The 16,427-nt window shown below is 33.5% G+C and overlaps 1 protein-coding gene across 2 annotated transcripts in view; it reads left to right on the top strand.

Annotated features, from left to right (window-relative positions):
- The window catches only part of LOC143041423 (CD109 antigen-like), a 132,632-nt gene that overhangs the window by 81,161 nt on the left and 35,044 nt on the right, over window positions 1-16,427 (top strand). For both annotated transcript variants that reach the window (XM_076213269.1, XM_076213268.1), the window contains exons 4-11: window positions 6,990-7,155; window positions 7,632-7,702; window positions 9,160-9,211; window positions 9,803-9,933; window positions 11,027-11,215; window positions 12,664-12,794; window positions 14,303-14,390; window positions 15,517-15,633. In XM_076213269.1, the coding sequence (XP_076069384.1) occupies window positions 6,990-7,155; window positions 7,632-7,702; window positions 9,160-9,211; window positions 9,803-9,933; window positions 11,027-11,215; window positions 12,664-12,794; window positions 14,303-14,390; window positions 15,517-15,633 (945 nt within the window). The remainder of the gene's footprint in view (window positions 1-6,989; window positions 7,156-7,631; window positions 7,703-9,159; window positions 9,212-9,802; window positions 9,934-11,026; window positions 11,216-12,663; window positions 12,795-14,302; window positions 14,391-15,516; window positions 15,634-16,427) is intronic.

Below are 16,427 nucleotides of genomic sequence, written 5' to 3'. Positions count from 1 at the left end.
ACACACACACACACACACACACACACACCACATATTGAAACATTTCATATATATATATATATATATATATATATATATATATATATATATATATATATATATAAATGAATAGATGGATGGTTGTGTGGATAGATGGATGAATAGAAGGGTAGATGAACAGATGGCTAGATGGCTAGATGGATAGAGAAATAGATAAATAGAAACATAGATAAAAACATAGATTGATAGATAGGTAGGTAGGTAGATAAATATTTTGTGCCACGTATGTAGCATTGAATGAGATAACAGCAAAAACTTGTTCTAAAATTCGAGACAAGAACTTCATTCCTCTGCGGAAACCAGTCAGGGATAAAACTCGGACTAGAGAGTGTGCCCCACAATGTAAACAAGATAGCAGTTGTTGGCCTCACAGTTTCTCTAATACCCTACCTCTATTTTACTTTGTCAATCACAAATTATTTTTCTAATATTTTTTCTTAGAAATATGTCTATGATTATTTTAACATATATATGGATTAACTAGATTAGTTTGTGATGGCCTGGTTGGTGAGAGTGAGGCGAGGAGAAGGGTAACGGAAAACCAACCTACAGGAATATTATTGCATCATATATATTATATATATATATATATATATATATATATATATACTGTATATATATATATGTATGCAAAGTAGACCAACTGGAAAAAGAAACTAACGAAGATGTAATATACGAAAGCGCTCTGCTTCGTTAGTTTCTTTTTCCAAGTGGTCTACTTTGCATAAGTGAACACACGTACCCGTATTCTTATTAGCATATACTGTATATATATATACATACATATATGTATAATTATATTATATATATATTTATATATATATGTGTATGTGTGTGTATGTGTGTGTGTACAAATTTAATTGAAAAAGGTTCAAAACACAACGCTGAGATTCTTATAAATCACTTATATATACGATTCTAATCCTTTTGAATGCGATCCGATCGCCTTATCAGTCTTCGAAAGAATTAGATTTAGTAACCAATTATTGAGCGTTGAAACAATGATTGTTTCAAGAGAAAATGAGATAAACTTATGGATAGGGATGACAGATGGCAAGGGACATGGAACTACCAAGTGTAGGCCGTATGGTCTCTTGCAGTCTCTTCCATTCCAAAGCCCCTGTCACATAATATCTAACTCAGGTGAATTCGCTTGCGTAGAAACGACTTTGGTTACAATATTTCACTTTTCGGATTTCCAAACGTCAAATCACCTTTGCGTTATATACTGGGCAACTGAATCACGAACTAAGATTTGTTGAACCTATAAGGATATTAGACATATTGTTTAATTGTCCTAAAGGAAGTCTAGGATACTGTAATCAAATGGTTCACAGCGTTTTCTTTCCGCTACAAACATCGAGAATCATTAGGCCATCGACCCGTACCTCCATGAACGTGGTACAGAACAGAAAACGGTAATATATCAAGACTAATTAAATATACAACGATACCGTAATAAATCTCAAATTATTCAAACTGTAATGAATTTATTCATCAGTTAGGCATTAATATGAAAAATAATATACAATATTCTATCTCAGCAGATTTAAATTCCTAAGTAAAATTTCGCCAGTCATCGAAGTACTGTCACACGAATCCTTGTTGTCAGCGAAATCGCCTTCCAAGCTTTCAAATTCACAACAATTGACGAAAATCTTGAATATGTGACAGAAGGTTTGTGTTCTTCCGTGGGATTGAATTCTTTATTCAGAGAGACGTGTGAAGGGTTCTGGGAAAGCAGAAATTGAGGATTGCTGCCTTTCTTCTTGTTAAAAATCATCGCAAAGGTTGGATCATTACGGCACATGATAGGAAATGTTTAAAGGTTGACGTGGCATCAGGGAGTAGGCTTTGTTGACCTATTTATTTGTTTGTTTGTTTGATTATTTGTTGACTTATTTACTTTTTATTTACTATTCATTTTATACATACTTGATTATAGTTTCCTTATTTGTCAATTCATCAACTTCATTTTTCAATTACTCTCCATTTCATACATATCTATTTGTTTGTTTGTGTTATTTGTTTATTTACTTTTTATTTGCCATTTATTTTTACTTATATATTTGTTTATTTCTTTATCATTTATTCATTATTCATATTACTTATCTATTCATTTATTATCTACTTTTACTTATTCATCTATTCATTTGAATGTTCATTGAATCATTCACTTATCTAATTATATATACTTGTTTTTGTACTTTATTAATTTATTCATTTGTCTATTTATAGATTATCTATCTATTCATCTGTTTGTTTGTGTATCAATTTGATTATATATTAATTTATTTACTTAATTATTAATTCATTTATTCATATAATTCATATAGTTATTTATGTATTCATCTGTTCATTCTGGTCCTCAAATTCCCTTTGTGGTAACGAGTCTTATCGTTGTTTAGCACCTTATCACACTGGGCGATCTTTCCTTCGACTGTCGGGAGTAAATTTACAATCCCCGCAGCTTTCGGAAAGGAGTCTGATTTGCTGAAGGAAGTTGATTTTCCTCCAGCATATCAAACGACCTAACAATTGTTGAGAAAAAATATATATTTTGCCACAGTGATTTGACGGCGGAAAAAGTGCTGAAGGTGGACGGTAGCACCGATGAATCGGAGGTTGGAGGAATATAGCTCAGTGTGATAACCATTTTCAGTTAGGCTTTTTCTCGTTTTAATCCTGAATTGAATGAAGTTGCCTGACGATTAACCTGAACGAAGTATGTAAAGTGTGCCAACTATACCAGAGTGAAGTGTGCAAGTTATTTGGAGTTTTCATTTATTTATTTATCTATTTACTCCCTATTAATTTTAGAACTTCAACACATGTATATATACATGTATATATATGTATATATATGCAAATAAATCACTTGAACACGTGATCAGAAATATGCTGGTAAACACTTTAGAAAAAGAAACACAGAAATCCAAAGCGCTTTCGTGTAATTCACATCCTCAGGGGAGAATACTGTATTCTCCCCTGAGGATGTGAATCACACGAAAGCGCTTGGGATATCTGTGTTTCTTTTTCTTAAGTGGTTACCAGCATATATTCATATATATATATACATATATTATATGTATACATATATATATACACATATATATATACATATACTATATATATACATATATATAAATATATATATTATTATTAGAGTAACGTTATGTAGTGACACAAAAGTATGATTCAAACTTATTTCCCACTTTCAGAGAATATTAAAATCAGAGATGAACTAATCTGTATATTTCGACCACTAACTGTGATCCTCTTCAGAGAGTTTCAATTTTCTCTGAAAAAGGGTAATAAGTTTGAATATATATATGTATATATATATATATATAATATATATATATATATATATATATATATATATATATATATATATATATATATATATATATATATATATATAAAGGGTCATTCCTCCCTCCCGCCACACTGCTCAGCTCCTCAACTAACCCATTCCAACTGGGTGACCCATTTTCATCTCCGTTGCCGTCAGACGATTTTATTCATCTCCATATCAACCCCGTTTGCAGTAAAGAAAGGTTGAGTTGACCTCATTCGACCACTTCAATTCCGTGTGAATCTTTCTATTTCCCCATAAGTTATAGCCAGTCTCTTTCGTTCAATTCCGTGGTTCCCGTCAGGGCGCGCATGAGCTCCACCGAGTAATTACGTCAATGGTCGTTTATTCCGTATTTAGCGAGTGAACAATTAAACGGTTATTTGCGTCTTTGAACAAATGAACTGCGCGCACTTCATCAAACCGTTTGAAGATAAATGTTGTTAACACTTAGATGATAAGAGATAAATATTAAGAGAGGGTAAGACAAATAGTGAAGTATTAAGTGCTAAAGTTGCTGTGATGATAGACATTTGTAGTTACAAATATGAGAAAGACTGATAAGAAAAAGAAAAAGTCCATAAACAAACTAAAGAATGAGTATATATATATATATATATATATATATATATATATATATATATATATATATATATATATATTTACCTGTTTGTTTATTATTTAACTATAGCTATGTTTTTTGTTTATTATTTACATTATTATATTTCTTATTTATTCCTTTATTGATTTGTTATCATTATGATATTTTTTCGCATCCGACCTCAGATATGGACCAAAAGGTCTCCTCTCGGCATGCTCCGCCTTTGTAATCCTTTGTAATATATATATATGTATGCATGCATGTATATCGCATGTCTGTGTGTGTGTGTGTATGTGTGTGTGTATTTCTTCATGGTCTTCGATCACGTGCTGGACTCATGATCGTCAGCTATGGTTTAAACAAACATGCTACCGTTTTGCTCAAGAGGAAGAGTAACGGATTGTAATGTTAGCGAAGCCTCTAATCCTCCTGCGGTGCCCGATCTCTGACCTTCAGCGTTAGAGGTCATGACGCTAGCCACTACGTCTGTATGCGATTCACCATGGTTCATCACAGTCTTGGATCACGTGTTGGACGCGTGATCGACAGCTATTACTCTCCCGGATGAGAGCTCAGAGCTCATATATGACCTGTCTATGGGTAATGCTGTGACCTTACACACACGCGCGCGCTCGCGCACGCACACACACACACACACACACACACACACACACACACACACACACACACGCACACGCACACGCACACGCACACACACACACACACACACACACACACACACACACACACACACACACACACACACCCTTTCGTCGAATGGAAGGCGAGAAATAGAGTTTCGAAGAAAAAGGAAAATCTACGTGGATCTCTATCTCTCTCTCTCTCTCTCTCTCTCTCTCTCTCTCTCTCTCTCTCTCTCTCTCTCTCTCTCTCTCTCTCTCTCTCTCTCATTAATTTGCGCAGTTTTTATTGTTTTATTTATATCTTATAACTTCATCATTTTACGGCCAATTAAATACATTAATGATCCTCCACGCGATAGTTTGTAGTTGATGACGAATAGATGCCCAGCCTGGGCTAAAAGGAGAAAGAACTGTTCAATTTCATTGACCCCACACACGCTCAGGCCTGGTGCCCTGAGGATAATGCGAAACCCCTCAATCCTCGTTTACACGGTGCAAGTTGAGAGGTAATTCAAGTATGCAAGTTACTTGAACTGAAGAAGAAAGCGAGCAAGTACATGTTCACACAGGCCACTTGCCTCTGACTTGGTCTGTGTGAGAATGTACTTGCTCGCTTTCTTCTCCTGTTCGGGTCACTTGCACACTTGACTTGCCTCTCAACTTGCCCCGTGTGAACGAGGTTTAGGGATAATCATCATTCAAAGCGCAGAAGTCGTGTGGTTTTCATGCAACAAGCACTGGGGATCAAACGCACAAGGAATACAGAAGATTGTCGAGAGGGGACGAAATACGTGTGGACTTCACCAACCTAAAACCTCAGTTGAGAGTTCGTTTAACCAAAAACAACTTCGGTTACAATGTATCATTTCCCAAATTTCCAAATATAAAACCATCTTTCCGTCGTATAAAGCAAAACTGAATAATGAACTGAGAGATTATAAACCAGTACGGATATTAGATATATTGTTAGAATGGTCTTAGAAAAGTCTAGATTTCTGTATAAGCGAAGTTATATTCTAATTATTTAAACGGAGGTTGGAGGTAGGATGTTGGAGGTAGGATGTTGGAGGAAATATAGCCCAGTGTGATAGCCCTTCAACTCGCCTCCGGCAAATAGGCTCCCAATCTTGGTGTCTCGAAGACGCCAGAAATCCAAAGAACCTTGGAATTGGGTTCATAGTTCGAAAATAAGAAGGATTATGTTTTGGAGCTGTGATTATGTTTTGGAGCTGTCTTTGTGAAAACAGCGTGACATAATAAAGTACTCTGTGAGCAAAGAATCTTAGAGGTCTATATAGATCGAGAACGAGGAGGACATGCGGTATGCCGAGTGATTATTTTTTAATTTTGAAACGGTCTTCGCGAGGTTGGGAAACAGCACCCCATAACAAAGAACTCTGTGAGGAAAGAATCTTAGAGGTCTATATAGATCGAGAACGAAGAGGACATGGGGTATGCCGAGTGATTATTTTTTAATTTTGGAGTGGTCTTCGCGAGGTTGGGAAACAGCACCCCATAACAAAGAACTCTGTTGGGAAAGAATCTTAGGTGTCTATATAGAGTGAGAACGAGGAAGACATGGCGTATGATCGGTTATTTTTTAATTTTGGAGTGGTCTTCGCGAGGTTGGGAAACAGCAAGTCATAAGAAACTACTCTGTGAGCAAAAAATCTTAGAGGTCTATATATAGTGAGAACGAGGACGACCTGGTTTAAGCTGAGGGATTATTTTTTGGCGATTATTTTTTCGGTTTTGGAGTGGTCTTCGCGAGATTAGGAAACAGCAAACCATAAGAAAGCACTCTGTGAGCCGAGCAGACGCTTCCCCGATTATTTTTTCGGTTTTGGAGTGGTCTTTGCGAGGTTGGGAAACAGCAAGCCATAACAAAGCACTCTGTGAGCCGAGCACATGCTTCCCGACACGTGGGCCAACCCGCCGGTTCTTCTCTGTACACAAACAACTGTGGTCGTGAAGATTTTGTAAATTGAAGATTTGGTCCTGCATCATGGATCCTCTTGCACTATTTCCAGTAATACCTTCGAGTTGTTCTTCCTCTTCTTCATCTCCCTCTTCTTCTTATTATTATCATTATTGTTTATTTATTCATTTATCATAATTTTTTATTTTATTGTTATCATAATCATCATTACTATCATTGTTATCAATGTTATCATTGCCATCATTATCTTTATCTATTATCATCGTTATTATCACCATCATATTATCATTATCATTACTATTATCATCATTGTTGTTATCATCTGAGGTTATAATTTAATATGATCATTACTATTATAATTATCATCAACGTTATAATTAATACTCGTTTGACCGTCACCTCTCACAGACTCCCAAGGACCTGCAGAGCGGCAATTTGACCCTTTCGGTAACCGGCTATAAGAGCGGAAGTAAAGTTTTGGTCTTCAAGAACTCGACCCAAGTCGCCTCAACCAGCAAGTTCCTCACCATCCTTGTCGAAATGGCTCGAAGCGCCTACACGCTCCTACAAGTCGGTATGTGTGTGTGTGTGTGTGTGTGTGTGTGTGTGTGTGTGTGTGTGTGTGTGTGTGTGTGTGTGTGTGTGTGTGTGTGTGTGTGTGTGTGTGTGTGTGTGTGTGTGTGTGTGTGTGTGTGTGTGTGTGTGTGTGTGTGTGTGTGTGTGTGTGTGTGTGTGTGTGACAAAATTTCGAAAACAGCTTTGTAAGTAGATCATGCAATATACTTCATATCATTATCGGGTATAATACGTCTTCTTTGTAAATGAAACAAAATGGAATCATCATCATCATCACTACTACTAATACTAATACTGTCATCATCATCATCATTGTCATCACTATTATCACTATCATCACTGTCATAACCACCATCACTATCACCACTACCGTTACTATCATCACCATTATTACTATTATTATTAACATGATCATTATGATTATCACTATTAATATCATTACTATTGATATTATTACTCTTTTTTCCTCTACAGTGGAATTCCGAGTAGTTTTGTTACGGTCAAACAACCTTCCTTATGAGGAGCCGGTCGACATATATGTTCACGTAGGTACTAAATAATTCCTAAAACATGTTGAGGAATATATATATATATATATATATATATATATATATATATATAATATATATATATACATAAGGCAGATTGAACATTTTTAGAAGCTCTGCCAGGGGATTCGAACCCTGAACCTGTGCGTGCATAATCACGAAGTCAAGACGCTAGCGACTAAGCTACGTGTGATGGTTCAAAAGGACTGTACAAGTCCCCGACCACACTTCACGTAACTGCAGAAGACGTAGTCTCATTTTCATCCAATCCCCATATCAGGCGAGCCCTCCGACAAGTTATTTTTATTTATCTATTTTTATTTATTTTTGTTTCTGTCAACGTTATTACATCAGCGCATATCAAATCTCTCTTTTCCTCTCTTTTCTTCCTCTCATTCCTCTTCCTCTCAACCTCATAGCTCTCTCCTTCTCACTTTGGCCTATGCTAGGGGGGTTCCGCCGGTACTTTGTTCCAGGCCCCAAGAACTAAGAAGGGCTATCACACTGGGCTTCCACGGGGTTCACCATCACCGACAGGTGAGAGTTCGTTTGAGTAAAAACGATTTCGGTTACAAAATTTGAATTTTCAAATCTCCAACTGTCAAATTACATTTCCGTCAGGAAAGATAAATGGTGATCTTAGATTGTAAACCTATACGCATGTTAGACATACTGTTGAAATTGTCTTAGAGAAGTCTAGATTTCTGTATGCTAAGTCATTTTCTAGTTATTAAAAATGGAAGTCGGAGGTAGAATGTTGGAGGGAAAATGAACCAATATGATAACCCTTTAATGCCTCTACAGCAACCATACAACATCCATTCCCCCTTCCCACTATATTTATCAAACCATGCTTAATTATTTTTATTAGTCTTTATTATCAATTTTTGTAAATTTACTGGACATCAAAGTCTCAATTTTGGAAAAAAGTTTTTTGTCTGCATCGGAGACCCAAAAGGTTTTTGTAATTTTTTTTGGAAAATTTCATTTTCATATTCACACATTCCGTTTTCTTGCTGTACGCATGCACAGTTATACCCTAACTCGTTTAGTTTATGTGGCAAAGTTGCTTGTGCGTAGACGCACAGGGAACCGGTTACACGGGTAATTCTCAGCATTTTATGCGTTTATCCGTTTTGTAAATACGCCAGGCGCTGTTGCCACGTAGCTCAAGAGTGTGGATCATGCAGAAGTGTTGCCAACTGTACAAATTCCTACTTGGAAACTCTCTTCCCCTCTCCCAGATAGTGTAGACACTTTCTTTATACCTTTAAGACCAACTTTACTTAATTCAAAAGTGTTATATGAAATTTTGCATAAATTAGAAGCGGTGTAATGCTACACACTTTTCTTTTGATAATTTGGTTTTACATATTAAAAATAAAAGGAAAAATGAAAGGATATTGATTTTTTATTTTTCATTTTATTTTGATTTTCATTATTTTCTTTTTCAGAACTCTGCCGGTTACATTATCAAGCGTTGGGTGTCTGCGCAAGCAAGTTCAGGTATCTATTTATCTATTTATTTATTTGTAAATAAGTACATCAATAAAAACAAATAGATAACAAATTAATAAACAAGTTCAGGTAATTATTCATTTATTTATTTATTTGTAAATAAGTACATCAATAAAAACAAGTAGATCATAAATTAATAAACACGATATCAATAGATAGAGATAAATGAATAAACAAATATACAAATAAATATACAAATTGATCAATAAATAAACAATTAAAATAAAAATAAACAAAATACCAGAAAGTTAAAACCTCACATATATTCTGAAAAAAAATAAGACAAATAAAATTAAATGAAGAAAAAAATAGATAAAACGATATAAAATGAAAATATAAAATAAAATAAAATATGAAAATATAAAAAAATAAAATAAAATAAAATAAAATAAAATACAATAAAATAAAATAAAATAAAATACAATAATAAATAAAACAAAATAAAAATAATACAAAATAAAAACAAAATAAAAGAAAACGAAATAAAAAATTAAAACAAAATAAAACAGCAATAAGAAAATAAATGAAATAAAATAAAATTCTACACTCGATACCTAACCTTTCTTCCTGCTTCCATAGGAGTGATTTCCTTATCGCTCAAGACGTCGAGCGGACCCTTAGTGGGTTGGTGGAAGGTCCGCGTTGTTGCCAGATCGCAAGTCGAAGAATACCCCTTCTATATGCAGCCCTATTTCATCCCACATATAGAAGTAAGTATATAGATTCAATATAGTCTATTAGTGAAAATTAGAGGTAAGTACATGCCCATTTATGCTCTGTGACCTGAATATAGACCATCTTCAAATATAGAATTATATAAATTGAATATAGTCTGTTAATAGAAAAATATAGAAATACCCATTTATGCCTTGTGATCTAAGTATAGCCCAACTTCAAACATAGAAGTATATAGATTTAATATAGTGAATCAATAAAATATATAGAAGTAAATATAGTCCATCTTCAAAATATGGAAGTATATAGATTGGATATGCTTTATGCCTATGACTAAATATAGATCACCTTTAATATAGTAATTTAGACAAATAATATATCTTTATAGATTACAACTTCACGCAATGAATGTATTTTGAATATTTATATCTTCTATACATTTATCATTATCATCATCGTCACCATCATCATTATCATCATTATGATAATTCTATCTATATATCAGAGGCTTTTTCCCCATTATAAGGGAGGTAGCCAAATCAAAGGCACGTACCTACTCCCACCCATTCCACTCCCACCTGCTCCACTCCCACCTGCTCTACTCCCACCTGCTCCACTCCCACCCATTCCACTCCCACCCATTCCACTCCCACCTGCTCCACTCCCCCCCATTCCACCCCCACCCCTCCCAGTCCCCCCCATTCCACTCCCACCTGCTCCACTCCCACCCACCACCCTTTCCCCCTCTCATCTTAGCTCCTTGTGGATGACGGGTCATGCTATAATAATGATAATGATTATCATTATTTTTATTGTTACCATCATTATTGTTATTATTAGAAATATTATCATTAATATTAATGTTATTAATATTTTTCATTATTATTGCTATTATGATTACTATTATTGATTTTTCTTATTTTGTTATTAATATCATTATTAATACTAATATTATCAATATTGTCATTAATATTATCATTATTGATATTATTTATCTTTTATTTTATTCTAATTGTTTTATTATATTTCATTCTCATTTTATCCTTTTATTTTGTTTGATTTTATTTTATTTCTTCTATCTAATTGATTTTATCTTATTTTTATTTATTTATCTATTCTTTACGCCAGGCTTTTGTTGACATGCCCTTCACTCATTTGGCCGACGCTGACGCAATCACAGGAACGGCCGTCGGGAAGTTCGCGAACGCAAAGGACGCTGAGGGCAACGCCACCCTCGAACTCTACGTCCGGAAGGACTGGAGACTTCCGGGGAAGAAGTCCGACTTCAAGAAGGTCGACACAAAGACCTTCTTTTACGTGAGTTCTTCTTCAAACTTCCGGTTCTGAGGTCTGGGTTTTGGGGATTTTGGTGACCGGATGAAGGAGATTTTTTTTTTTTTTTTTTTTTTTTTTTTTTTTTTTATTTTTTGAGTTCTTCTACTTCTAAGGTCTGGGATTGGGGATTTGGAGGACCCGATGAAAGAGAATTTTTTTTTTTTTAGTTCTTGTTGCGTTTTTGAGTTCTTGTTGTTGAGTTTTTGAGTTCTTCTCCTTCCGGTTCTGGGATCTGGGTTTGGGGATTTGGGTGACCGCATGAAGGAGAAAAAAGAATTTGAGTTTTTGTTGCGTTTTTGAGTTCTTCTTTCGGTTCCTGGGTCTGGGTTCGTCGATTTGGGGGACCGGATGAAGGAATGATTTTTTTTTTCTTGTTGCGTTTTTTAAATATTTTTTTCGGTTCTGGGGTCTGGGTTTGTCGATTTGGGGGACCGGATGAAGGATATATATATATATATATATTATATATGCGTTTTTGATATATATATATATATATATATATATACATATATATATATAATATATATATATATATATATATATTTGAGTTTTTATTTTTTCTTGTTGCGTTTTTTAAATCTTCCGGTTCTGGGCTTTGGGTTCGGGGATTTGGGGGACCGGATGAAAGATCTCTTTTTAGTTTTTCTTGTTGCGTTTTTGAAATCTTCTTGGGGTTCTAGGGTCTGGGTTTGTCGATTTGGGGGGACTGGATGGAGTTTTTTTTTCTTGTTGCGTTTTTGAGTTCTTCTTTCGGTTTTGGGCTCTGGGTTCGTCGATTTGGAGGACGGGATGAAGGATTTTTTTTTTTTCTTGTTGCGTTTTTGAAATCTTCCGGTTCTGGGCTTTGGGTTCGGTGATTTGGGGGACCGAATGAAGGAGATTTTTCTTTTTTTTTTAGCGCTTTTTAAATCGTCTTCCAGCTCTGGGGTCTGGGTTCAGGGATTTAGGGGACCGGATGAAAGAGAAAAAAAAGTTTTTGAGTTCTACTTCCGATTCTGTGGGTTAGGTTCGTCGATTTGGGTGAACGGATGAAGAAGAAAAAATTAAGTTTTTGAGTTCTTGTTGTTGAGTTTTTGAGTTCTTCTACTTCCGGTTCTGGGGTCTGTGCTCTCGGGGATTTGAGTGACCGCATGAAGGAGAAAAAATAATATCAAGTTTGAGTTCTTGTTGTTGAGTTTTTTGAGTTCTTGAGTTTTTGAGTTCTCGAGTTTTAGAGTTCTTGAATTTTTGTATTTTTCTTAAGTTTTTGAGTCTTGTTTTTTATTTCATGTTTTTGATTTCTTTTCCTTTATTCTAACTCTTTTTGATATTCTTCTTCTTGAGTTTTCGAATTCTTCTTCTCGAGTTTTTGAGTTCATCCACCTCTTCTTGAGTTTGAGTTTTTTCTCCTGCTTCTTGAATTTTCTAGTTTTTTTGTTTTTCTTTTTCAGGTTAATGGTCCCTTTAAGTTCTCTTTTCCGATGTCCGTCTTACCCAAAGACGAGCGCGAAGACGTCGAAGTAAAGGTCGACTTCACATTCTTCGAGGCTCACGAAAAAATAAAAACCTTTGGATACTCGAAGTAAGGATCTCATGTACTGTCACGCTCGTCCTTTACGTGCATACATACACACACACACACACACACACACATACATACATATATATATATATATATATATATATATATATATATATATATATATATATATATATATAAATACACATGTACACATATACATGTTCAACACTGAATGGGTCCCAGTGATCAGATTTACATTTATCAACCACGATCCACTTTAATTCTAAGCCATCAACACCGAGGAGCTCGAGGAGGCATACATGCAAAAATTGAAACGATTTCTGGATATGTGTGTATATATATATATATATTGTGTATATTATATATATATATATATATATATATATATATATATATATATATATATATATATATATAAATATATATATATATATATATATATATATATATATATATATATATATATATATATATATATATATATATATATATATTACAACACACTGAATGGTCCCAAATACATAGTTTTTTTTTATCTTATCAACCACATTGACTTTTTACATTTTAATTCCTTGCAAACGCGATTGAGACTAACAAGGAGTTCGATGGAAGCATATTCGGAAACTGATACGCTGTAGGTTCGAGTCCTACCTCGACAGCGTATCAGTTTCTGAATATGCTTCCAAATACACACACACACACACACACACACACACACACACACACACACACACACACACACACACACACGGGATTTTCCCCCTTGCATGGATGGTAGCCACTTCAAAAGGCGAGTACCCACTCCCAACCATTTCATTTTCATCCATTTTGTTAGCTCCTCATGGATGACGGGTCATCCCTGTATCTTCTGGGTCAGAAACAATGCAGCGAGACACAGCACATCTACAGCAAGGCCGCTTCACTTAGTCGGCGACTTCCCCATCCCTCTCCGTCCCCTCGTGCAGAAAGAGAGAGAGAGAGAGAGAGAGAGAGAGAGAGAGAGAGAGAGAGAGAGAGAGAGAGAGAGAGAGAGAGAGAGAGAGAGAGAGAGAGAGAGAGAGAGAGAATGGGGAGAACTTCCTTCGGGTTGGGTCAAAATATTATTCATAAATAATTAATCACTCCTTACCCCCTACCCCCAATCCCCTCCCTTTTTTGCATCACAGTGCCATCTGTACACAGACATTCTTCACTTAATCCCTATCTCCTGCCTTCTCTCCTCCTTGCTCAACAGACATTCCCCTCTTGCTCAATGTCCCCTTCACAGACATATTATATTATATATATATATATATATATATATATATATATATATATATATATATATATGATATATATATTTATATATATATATACATATATATGATAGATAAATATATTAACAGATATATTAACAGATAAATTGATTAATCAATGTAACCGTTCAACGTTGAGCAGAAACAAATATTTGAATATTCCAATACATCCCTCTGCTCAATAATTGATTATAATAATCATAATCATTTTCTAAGTCATCTAAATCGCTAATTATGATTTTCTCTTTCTAGAACGCGGATTGTAAGCAACAAGCTAGATCTGCGTTTCATAAACAAAGGTGAAGTCGTCTTCAAACCGGGAATGCCTTTCAAATCTGCCGTAAGTCGGATATCAAATTTTGATAAATTTGCATAAATCTTTTAAAAGACAAAGTAAAAATAATAATGATAAATAAGATAAATAAATAAATAGAATAACATAAAATGAAATAAGATAAAATAAATGAATAAATAAATGTGGAAAAAGAAGTCACGGGTCTACTAGTAGTTCCGAGTTTCTGAGTTTATTCCTGACCGGTTTCGCTCTATGCTTCTTCAAGACCCGTGACTTCTTTTTCCACCTTCATCAGTTTGTCACAATGTCCCAGCAAATAAATAAATAAATGAAATAAAATAGAATAAAATGAAATAAGATAAACGAAATAAAATGAAATGAAATAAAATAAAATAAAATAAAACAAATAAAAAACAAATGAAGCAAATAAATTAATAATCTATTAATCTGTTCAGAAACCAAAACAAGTTGATTTTGCATATTTTCGTTTGGTTTAATTTCATTTTAATTATGTGTAATCTGATTTCATATTTCTATATATTTTATCTGATTTATTCATATATAATTTCATCTTTATTTCATTCTATATAACTTTCTTTCAATACATTTCACCTTATGTTCAACTTTCTTTTATTCGTTTTGTTGTATTAAAATCCATTTCTATTTGTTTCGTTGAACTTCAATTTCTATTCAAACTCATTCCATTTGATTTCGCTTCATCCCATATAATTTCATTCAGGTTAATTGAATACATTATCTAATCTACTACGAAATCATTGAATCTCGTTCAGCTTCATAAAATTCATTTTCATCTAATCTTATTTTGTTTGATTTGTTCATTATTTCATTAATTCTATTACTTATTATTTTCATTCATTATCTTTATCAATTCTATTGTTTTATTATTTATTCATTAACTTATTTCAGTTTCATTAAACCTAATTTCATGTAATCTAATTTCATTTAAATTAAGTAAGTTTAATTGCACCATACCTAATCTAATTTTATTTTTTCATTTAATTTCATTTTTATCTTATTTTATTTAAGTTCAGTAAGTTTAATTGCACCATATCTTATCTAATTTAATTTTCTAATTTAATTTAATTTTTATCTAATTTCATTTAAATTCAGTAAGTTTAATTGCACCATATTTCATTTCATTTCATTTCAGGTCTCCGTGACCTACTCCGACTTCGAGCCCCTGGACGAGTCTCGACTGGAGGCAGGGTCTCTTTTCATCAGGGCCTCGGTTAACCTCAAGCAGGGAGGGTCAAGGACGCTTCCAGAGGTGAGGTTAAAAAAAAAAAAAAAAAAAAAAAAAAAAAAAAAAAAATGAAATAAATAAATAGATAAAATAGATAAATAAGTAAATAGATAAATAAATAAACAAAATAGAATAAATAAATAAATAATTAAATAAATAAACAAATAAATAAAGTAAAAATAAATATACATATATAATTAAAAATAAATAAATAAAAGTAATAGTAATGATGAAACGAATAAATAAATGTATAGATAGATATATGAATAAATAAACAAATTAATAAATTGATAATAAATAGATATATATAGATAGATAAATATACAAAATAAAAAATCAATGAACATAGATAAATCAAGAAACAAACAAATAAATAAATGAATAATTAAACAAAACATATTAACAAATAAATAAGTAAATAAATAGATAAATAAATAGATAAATAGACAAAAAAAAAATTGTGATGAGACAATAATATATACAACGATTCCGATGCGAGTTCCGATATTAGTCTAAAGTTCCGATTCCAATTTTCGATAAATAAATGTTCTTTGTTCATAAAGTATCCGTTTCCGAAAACCAACTGCATAGCCTGAAAATAACCACATGAATTATAACCCCTGTAGGTATCGGAATCGGCAGTTTAGAACATTATCGGAACTAGTATCGGAATTGGCAGTTTATAGTAGTATCGGGACTCGAACCGGAATATTTAGAAGATTTGTTATCATCCCGCCATTAAAATAAAGAATTAAACATAGTAAAACAAAGGCAGAAGTGAAACAGTATGGCATAAGACGAATGCTAATTAGAATCTT

This window comes from Oratosquilla oratoria, chromosome 31, assembly GCF_046742065.1.
Source record: "Oratosquilla oratoria isolate Oo_2021 chromosome 31, ASM4674206v1, whole genome shotgun sequence".
NCBI classification, from domain to species: Eukaryota; Metazoa; Arthropoda; class Malacostraca; order Stomatopoda; family Squillidae; genus Oratosquilla; species Oratosquilla oratoria.
Note: the sequence above shows the minus strand (reverse complement) of the source record. Positions and strands in the feature narration are given on the sequence as shown.